The 9,688-nt window shown below is 39.8% G+C and overlaps 1 protein-coding gene across 1 annotated transcript in view; it reads left to right on the top strand.

Annotated features, from left to right (window-relative positions):
• Positions 1–9,688, top strand: part of ADAM12 (ADAM metallopeptidase domain 12) — a 171,759-nt gene that overhangs the window by 30,609 nt on the left and 131,462 nt on the right. Inside the window, exon 3 of the mRNA XM_026851654.1 lies at positions 5,935–6,008. Within this exon, the coding sequence (XP_026707455.1) occupies positions 5,935–6,008 (74 nt within the window). The remainder of the gene's footprint in view (positions 1–5,934; positions 6,009–9,688) is intronic.

Genomic DNA, 9,688 nt, shown 5'->3' with positions numbered 1-9,688 from the left:
TTTTTTTTTTTTTTTTTTTTTTTTTTTTTTTTGTGTGTGTGTGTGTGTGTCGGAAATTCTGTTTTCAGAGCACAGAGGAGAAAACAAATAGGGTCTTATCCTTAGAGGAAATGTTGGTACTTTTTGCACAGTTTTAAGGCTCTGGATTAAAAAAAAAAAAAAAAAAAGTTTCCAAATTGTCCTCTGGTAGAGTACTTTGACTATTACATCATCGAGTCTGGTTTGAGGTGTGTTAATACTGGGGGAAACCAGGTAACCGAAAGGCAACAGTCCTCGTTGGCTGGCTGTGGCCAGCGGTGAGTAGATAACTTCTGCAGGAATGAGCTCTGTTTTTAGTTTTGTTCTGAATCGATGCTGAAGTTTCAGAAACATATTCCAGTTTCTCCATATTATGGAGATGTCTCTTCACTATTCCTCTCACTGTTTTCATCAACAAACACTGATTTACCTCTGCATCCAACTGCCTTCTCTAACGCCGTGTTAAACTACCATCCATGACCACATACGTATCAGAGCCAGGCTGGTCAAAACAAATGACACTTGTCTCTTGCATTTCTATGTTCTTTATGCATCCTATGGGGAAATTAGACTTTGTTGCCATGGTCTGGTACAGTGATGACAAGCTTTGTGCAAGGCTGGAGTGGCTTCCAGAATCTGTTCTCCTGTGCTTGTCACTGATGATGTGACTTTTACTTCAGACTAAAGCCCTGGCAACTAATTATTACGTGGGACAGTCTATGAGCTTTTGCTGTGTTTTTGTTTTTGCTCCATGTTGAATGTCAGGAGCCTCATTTCATAAAACTAAATGCAATCCATAGTTCTCCTTTATATTTTTTTTTTTTTTTTCCCTTACCGTCTTGCCAATTTTGACCCGTTTCAGTCTAGGAGTGTCCCACCAGTGACTTGCCAGGACAGTTCTTGTGCTTTCTGGCCTGGCATGTGACAGGTGCTTTGTGGGTGTGGGTCAACTTGAACGTACTTGGCAAAGTTGACCCTGTTGCGAGGTTGACTTCAGTGAAGTTACCAGCAGCTCTGGAGGGACTGGAAACCACTTTGCTGCATTAAACAGCCCTGCCTAATTCAGTCTACAGTGTTAGGATATAATTTAAAACTTTGAAACCAAAGAAGCAAAATCATCCCTTTTGGTTCTATTTCTTGTGCAGATCTCCAATACTGGATTTGGACATCTGAAACAGCTAAAAATTCACTTCTCTTTCCAAATAAATTAATGCTGCTGTTTTGGTGTTATTTACACTTTTTCTTTTGTCTATAGACATTTCCTTTTATTTCTATGATGTAATTGCGAGAATTTTTTTTTATTTGAAGTTGTATGTGCTGGTCTAACTCATGTATCTTAATCCACTAAAATCCTTTATTTTTTTTATACAAAAGAAGTTGCAAAGATGTATGTATTAGGACTGTCTACTTCATCAGTTTTCTACCTCTTCAAACGTAATAAGAAATGACTTGAAGTATTCTACTCAGTCTCAGCAGTCATTATCAAGGGAAAAGCTCACAGCCCGCAGTGTGAACACAGTGCATGCCAACTCCACAGCCCAAAGGGAGAGGTGATCCAGCAATGATTAAGACTGTTTCCTTGATTAATATGGAAAAAAAAATACGCTCAGTGACAACTACTTTATTTTCAAATTCCAGAGTGGGCATCCCACCAAGGTGAACAAATCTTTTTTTTTTTTTTTTTTTTTTTTTTTTTTTTTTTTTGGTCTATCATATCATTATTAAAAAGCAGTCTCTGAAAGTATGAGGAGTTCAAAATCTGCTACTGACACTGTATCTTGGTGTTCATGGTGATGTGATAAAACATAAGTAACTAAAGGGAAAAATTAAAAAAAAAAAGTGTTTGTGCTATTTTTTTGAGGCACTGTTCTTGTAATGCCTTGGTGACGTCTCCAGAAGGAAGGGCGCTGTTTGCTCTCCTCTGTGTTTAGGAAGCATGCCTTTAAAACAGTTTAGGTGCTAAGTAGGCAAAGACAGGAGAATGAAGACTGTTGCCATGTCGATTTTGCAGAGGCAAGTTGGAGGAAAGAAGTAGAAAGGGTAAGTGAAGCACAAAAGGGGCTGAGGTGTAACAGGTTGCCTCAACTGGAGGGGTTTGCCGTTTCTCACAATGGAACGCAGTCATCCCAAGCCAAGACATAAGCCTGTGGTAGAGGTGGGCTCCCAACACCATCTCCAGCTCTTATTCCCCAAACCATCTCTTTTTTTTTTTTTTTACCATCTCTTTTTTTTTTTTTTTTCTTTCTATATGAAGATCTGAAGATCAATGTGGTTTAAAAGGTAAAAAATCAGTAATATTTGAAAAAACATGTCCTAGTTAAGCTAGTCTTACTAGTGCATAGTTATTTTAATTTCATTGTAAGAAAACAAGAGAACTTCTCTGACTCATAAATAGGCTACTGTCTCACCAGCTGTATTCATATTTTTATCCGCTTTACCAGAGAGAATTTTTGTTTGGCCTTAACTTTTTCACTATTTCCCTTCAGAATATTAAGTTTCACTAATGCCAATTCAAACCAACATCCTTCAGCAAGTAAACAAGCAAGGAGCAAATTAACGGGAGAAATAATTTTCTGCTGATACAATTTGATGTAGATTTTGAAAGTAAATCCTCTAAGTAAGAGGGGAAATGTATAGAGAGTACTACCTCAGTCATCCTGAAGTCTGTTCTGCCTCTTAGGATAACAGGGAACAGTTTACCTGCGTTGATGAAATCTTGTCTTATCCCATAAAAAAAAACATTGCCATAAAGAAAGCAGCAAATTGTAATTTAAGAGTAGAAAGACATAGAAAACATAAGTCTGTAGAGAAAAGAAGGTAAAACCATACAAGATTATTTATTATGGTTTAAATAACGCTACTCTCATAAGGTTCACTTTACTTTCACGTTGGATAATTTTAAAGGGATCAGTGTGGGAATAAGTTGTGATATGAGCAGGGAAGTTAATTTTTGTGGTCCTTAAGAAAGGCTTATAACAAGTGGTTCTTTCCAAAATGTTCTGAGCCGAAGAGTATGTGCCCTCACAGCATGCTTTTTTTAAATTATTCTAATCAGAAAATATAAACCAGATATCAACCAGATATCTAATATCTGTATTTATAGTCATTCCCATTTCATGTTGCAACACAGTTTTGAAAATATTGATCATAAGAGGAGAATACTACGGTGCTTCCTGAGACTTAACATGAGCTTTTAAGGTCTTGTAGCAGAAGCATGCAAATACTTTAGGGGAGACTCCACCACCACAAAAAAAAAAAAAAAAAAAAAAAAAAGTAAAAGATCAGAGTTCATTTCACAAGTATATACATTAAAAAAGGGGAACAGAAAAACTCCACAAACCTAAAACGCCCTTTCTAAATTATATTTATTTTTCTTTGACGTTGGAAATGTATCATTTTAAGTGCTTATGTGTTTCCAATCGTCATACCACCTGAGCAGTGTGTGATTTTTAGTGTATTTGTGCTTACGACTGCCAGTCAGAATAAGAAGTACAGATTCATCTCTTTCCAGATGGCAAACAAGGAAACGAGACATTTGTTTGAAAGAAAAATCTGTGGTAAAGCAAGAATCTGAACCTGGGTCTCATGCAAAGCAGCCCAGCATCCTAACTGGGGACATTACTGTGCTCAAAATAAGAAGTTTGAGCTTTAGGAATTCTCTGAGATAATTTTTTTTTTTTTTTTTTGGGGGGTCTTGTAACAGTCTGTTTTGTTCTGCAGCTGCTTTTTTAACTTTACAACTTACTAACATCAATTGACTGTCAAATAAGTACCACTGTGAACTCATGAATAAACATAGTTATCATTTACATATTAACAGAGGGCCTTTAGCTGAAAAGAATCCATTTGTGATACGGCAGTATCTTAATTATTTACTGTGTTATATTGTAATTAATTGTATTTTACTCTCTCAAAACTCTATAGTATGTATATCTTACGGGGTTTGGAACCAATGCACTAATATTAAAGCGGTAATCAACGCTGCTTCTAAATATTCATGCCAATAAATGACTCCCATGTGTTTGCTGAGTGCCAAGGATAGTCTGAAGCATTTATTTAGCATTCTAGTGGGATCTAGTTTCCGCAAAGTTCACATAGACGCAGAATTTCAATATTGTTGCTGTTATGCATGGGGAAAGGGAAAACATTTTTGAATTTGCACGAGCAGTGGGGCAGGACACGTAGAAGAACGCAATGATTGCTCAGTCACAATCTGCTTAACAATGTCTAAGGGCACTGGGGAGCTGTCAGCTATTTTTTATTATAAGAAAACTACAGTTTTGTTTAGTCTACGACAGCCTCCTCATACTTTCACTTTTTAATAAACATCTACAATTTTCCAAATCATTAAAAAATCATGGCATTTCATGGGCGGGGTGCTCTGACTGTCACGCAGCTGGGGCTCCATCGAGGCACTGCTGTAGCAATCACAAATTCAGACACATTTCTCGATAAATCAATTAAATAGTATAACCCTAGAATTATCTGGCTTCACCACCGCAATTGGCTGACATAAATCTTCAGAAAAGCATACTGAGTGTGCGGAGGAGCAACTGATTTATTGAGCTACTGTCAGAATTTCAAAACGAGGAAATTCTGTCTCGCAATCCAGTAAGTTTGTTTAATGAAATGTAAGTTAAGTGTAAACAGTCTTAAAATATATGAGACTTCAGTCTTTTGGATTACAAGTAACTAGCATGTCATAAACTGTGTTTCCTTGCTTGAAGTGCAGTTTCAAGATCTAAGGGCACTGCCCCTTTCTGTAAACAAGTGTTTGGGTCTCCACTCCCCCCTACCTCTGAAGGCAAATGGATCACCAGACCTTTCTAATGCTCTTTCACAGCTTCCAAAAAAAATAGTGGATTCACCTTTGGATGCTTGACATGACAACTTGTTTTATAATCAGGGGAATGGCACTATGAAGATTGCACGCACTCGTGATGGTGCTGCAAATGAAGTCCAGGTGTCCTGATCCCTGCTCCTTGCTGGAGGGCAACTGGGATTTCCATGTGCTCTGCCATTGTTGTCTTGTTTAGAAAATTCTTTTAAATACTTGTATACGTACCAATACTTTGTCTATAGTCCTCACAGAGATACTTGATAATACTGTTGACCATATTTCTAATTGCTCCAGCATGAATTCCCTTTTTTTTTTTTTTTAAGCTAAAACTTAATTATCCCTTATGAAAGGCTTAAAATACATATTAAAATATTTAGCTGTTTATAAGGGGGGAAAAAAATAGTTCGGCATGACTATGTTTATGTTTAGTTTCCATGAAAGTCTTAGATCACACGTACAGGTCTGCGTGTGAATATTTAGCATATTTGGCCTTAAGGGAAAAATAATTTCTGTTAGAGCCACCCTGCTGACTGTGATCCCAGCACTACAGGTCTGCTGTCTGCCCTTAATGCGGGAGGTACTGGCTTTGAACGTGGATACCTTAATGAAAATGGTCAGGCAGGCCCAAACCTGATTACCTGTACCTCGAATAATACAAGATTGAGCATTAATAAGAGATTATATTAGTGTTTAATGTAGCTATGCTATTATATGGAGAGGAAAAAGTGAAAATTCAAACCTCCATGAGCTGATGTGTTCTGAGTCATGATGCTTTTATCTTCTCGGGCAAGATGCCCTCTGATGTGCAAAGCTGCAAGGGATGCAGTTGCTGCGGGGTGCGCCGTGGTGTCTCGGAGACCCGGGTGTGACATCCTGCAGCCGTGCTGCCTCTCGGTGTGTGTTCCTGCTGAGCCACGACTAAAGAGCTGTGGGACCACAAACACCTCTCTTGGGAGCTGCTTGACTCTCCCAAGCAGGGCCTGATCCTGCAACATGTCCAGCTGCCTGTCAGAGCAGGGGGCAGGATGATGGGCTCTGGGTTTTTGGACTCAGCCAATTCTGTTTTCCTTTTTCAGGAGCACCCAGCGCTGCTGCAGTTTGTAATACAAGCTGAAAGTAAACACCTAGTCATCAATCTGGAGAGGAATGAGTAAGTACCCTTGTTGCATGTTCACTTTGTACAGGAGGCTCTCAGAGAAGGGTTATAATTTTAAAATTGATGGTTTAAAAGTAACTTGGAGCCAAGTTTGCTACTGGTCCCTTACGGAACAGGCCCCTGCCAAGAGAGTTTTGCTCAAGTTTGATGTGTATTTGCACACCGCTAATAGAGCAAGAATCTCTAAGGTCATCTGCATTTACGTGGGACTGAAAATGGATGTGTTGCCTCTCCATGTTTTCCTGTTGGTCATTATTTTTATTTGGTTTGGGTTTGTCCTCCTTTCCAGTGGTAAGCTCTTTTATTTACAGTAATGTGGAAAATCCTACAGTCTTTGGAACTTTTTTTGGAGGATTCACACCTCCGAACACTGCCTGCAACCATGGTTGGCTCCGTGCAGTGGCTGTCAGCATCTGCTCAGGGAAGATGAGTCAAGCATTTGGGCTTAAGCCCTGCTGGGCTTTTTAAACGGGAGCTCTCTGGGTTTACTGGCAAGGAGCTGCTGCTCACAAGGCCCGTGACCAGAGCTGAGCTTGAGCCCATGTTTGGGGGCTGTAAATGTTCTATTTTCTTCTGTGTACCCTTGACAACTCCCGCTCATGTCCATAAGCTCTCAGAGAGGGGTTATCAGGGGCTGCTGCAGAGGTGGTCCCCTGGGCAGAAAGAAACCTATCAGAGTCTTTACCAAGGGGTACAGAACCATACAGAAATGAAGTCACTGCCCTGGAGGTACATGAGAAATGGAACCAAAGTCATCCAAGTTTTGCTCTGCCTTCTCAACTGTTAAACTGCTTTTCCTCTAAGACTATCTTGAGAATGTATTGTGGGAATCCAGATCGGGACAACTATGTGCTGTGCTGCTTGGCAAAATAAAACCAAAGATCACTCTCAACCTAGGGAAAACTTTTATAAATGTTAACAAGGATCTCTGTGTTCTGTAGGTTTCCCTGCTGTGAAATAAAAGCAGCAGAGGTATTTTTTTTTTTAACTGTAATAGAGAGATCATAGACGTAAGCTGTGCAGCTTTCTGTGTTAAGAGAAAGGAATGTGCACGCAAAAGCAAATGTCCAGGGGAGGCCGGGTACATGCTGCCTCGGGCTGGTGATGGACAACTTCAATGGAAAACGACAGGGCACCACTTTAGTCCTCTGTAGTAAAACAGCACAAAATGCTTTTTTTGTTTCCAGTCATTTGGATGAGCCTTAACATTACCCAGCTGTAGTAAAATCCAGTTCATTATTCAACATCAGACCTGAATCTTGAGCTTTCCTTGCATTATTTTTAATGCTCCTTAGTTGTTCATTTCCTATCCTTGAAGGGTATGTAGATCCCCCCCATGCATAGGTTGCTCTGTTTCAGTAACTAGAGGAGGATTTAATTCCTTTAGTAAACAGGGATTTAACTTTATATTCTCTTAATCTTTGTCAAAGGGTGTGCCTTCCTTCAGGAATGGGAAGTATGCGGCAATTGAGGAAACTATTTACATTCCATGTCAGCGATTAAAAGAACATAAAACTGCTAATACAGGCCTTGCTGAACATACCAAACTGTCTTGTACCTGTAATAAAGTCAGATTTAGAAAATTGTAAACTGCAGTCTCCACCTCTTTTACAAGCAGGACATGAAAGTACAGTAAATTTAACTCCGTGAGCATCTGTCTGACTAAGCAGATTCGGAGATGTTGAGATCTGCTTCTTAAGAAATATAGTACTTATCAAGGATTATTTTTTAGTTTAGCTATCTCTATGGTGGGATCTCCAACAGAAGATTTGCATTCTAAGAGAGTTGTGGATGGTATTAACAACATGAGGCTCCTCATCTTAGAGGGAGCTCCTAGGTAATATTGAAAAATGGGACAATTAGTCTTGCCTGTGCTGGGCATTTATAGTATAGGAGGCAGTTCTCAGATCCCAAACCCAGAAAAAGTTGGTCATGGTTTTGCAAAATCATTTCTCCCCGCTTCTCCAGCATTACCGACTTTGATTTTCAGAAGAAATAATCGTCTAAGTGATGCAAGTCCGTGCAGAGGTTGCTTCAGTGGGTGTGTAGGTCTGTTTGTTACCTGTTTCTGTAAATACCACAGTGCATCAGTCTGCACGACTGGTCTGTGCTCCCCAGGGCGACCAATCTCAAGGCCTCTGTGCCTGCCTGTGCGAATTGGTGGTTGCATTTCTTCTGCCTGTAACGACGGTGTCGGCATGTTGTCACTGGCATGGAGAGGGGCGTTCGGGGGGGAAGCAAGCAGCCTGGATGTGCTGTTGCTTCCAGGGGGTCCTGCAGGTTCATGGAGTCAAAAATAATGTCTGGGACGTAAATGTATTTCTGCCGAGCAGCGGATGGGGAATAACAGCTGGTGGCAGTGGGCCAGCTTGGCCCTAAGGTAGATTATGGACTCCAGAGGTGTGAGAAGGCCATCACTTACCTGGAGGAGGGAGGAATGTTTCCACGCTGCGGCTCCTGCCCATGAGTCTCCAGGGCTGTAGATGTGCATATAGACCTTGTCTCCTCCAGCCTCTTCCATCTTCCTGTGCCTACAGCTCCAATACCTTGAAAGCATTGATGCTGAGATTGGAGTAGGCATTCAGTCAGCACGCTTCAGGTAGAAGTAGAGTGCTATGATTATTATTATTATTATTATTATTATTATTGAGTAATAAGTGACAACACCTACAAAGTTCTGATACGTGTACTGTTATTTTACTGTAGTTTCATGTAAAGCATGTTATTCCTTGGAGAATGGTGGGGGTGGAGGTAGATGGGACCCCTAAATTACATAATTTCTGCATTGGGTCATACAAAAAAAAAAAAACTGGATATGATTTTCCATGGTTAGTAGAAACAGCTGCTTTGAGTAGTCTTGACATTAAACTCCATTTATTGAAAACCTTAGAGATTTTCCAAACCTTGAGTTGTATTTCAAAACATGATTCAGATGCATTAGGCAACCCAAGTGGGGACTGATGTGTTAAACCATCTGTTATCTATGGAAATATTTAATGTCAGTTTGGTGTTTTCTGATATTTAGACTCAGCAAGACGTGTTCATATGCACTGGGCAAGACGTTATGTTAGTTCTGGAAGAGTTACTGGTACCTAACTTCACAGCTTAGGGTTTAAAATCTTCCCTATGGCTTCCAGCTGTTAATAGTATTTTTTACATATTCATTAAATACTGATTCATTCTCAGGCATTGCACATTTGTAGTGGCAAAACAAAAATTATTTGCCGTGAGTTCAATCTGTCAGTCATACAAAACTTGCTAGCAAGCTTGTGTTGCAAGTACATTTCTTACTATGATTTAGTTGCGAAATATGATTGCACTCTTGAGAACCTTAAGCTCTGCAGTACCTTAAATGTTTTAGAAACACTTGTCATATGGAGAGATTTCCAGAATCAGCAAATCATCGATCAGCTGCAAAATAAACCACTCTTCAGAGCAGCTGACTGTACTGGTGTGCATTACATCAACAATACTGATGTGCTTCTGTTGTGCAAGGGACAGTAATGTATGCACATAGAAATTCCTTTAAAGTTGATTGCAGCACGTGTGTCTTGGAGGAAAGTGGTCTTACCATTGTGTAAATGAAACAAAACCCATGTAAGATTAAATCTGAGCTGGAGAGTGGAACGGTATGTGACTACTGGCTGTTTTTCTGCAACTGGAAACATTTTACA

Source organism: Athene cunicularia (assembly GCF_003259725.1).
Source record: "Athene cunicularia isolate RWA chromosome 6 unlocalized genomic scaffold, athCun1 chr6_part1, whole genome shotgun sequence".
Classification (NCBI taxonomy): Eukaryota; Metazoa; Chordata; class Aves; order Strigiformes; family Strigidae; genus Athene; species Athene cunicularia.
The sequence above is the reverse complement of the archived record's forward strand: the minus strand, read 5'-3'. Positions and strand labels throughout refer to the sequence as shown.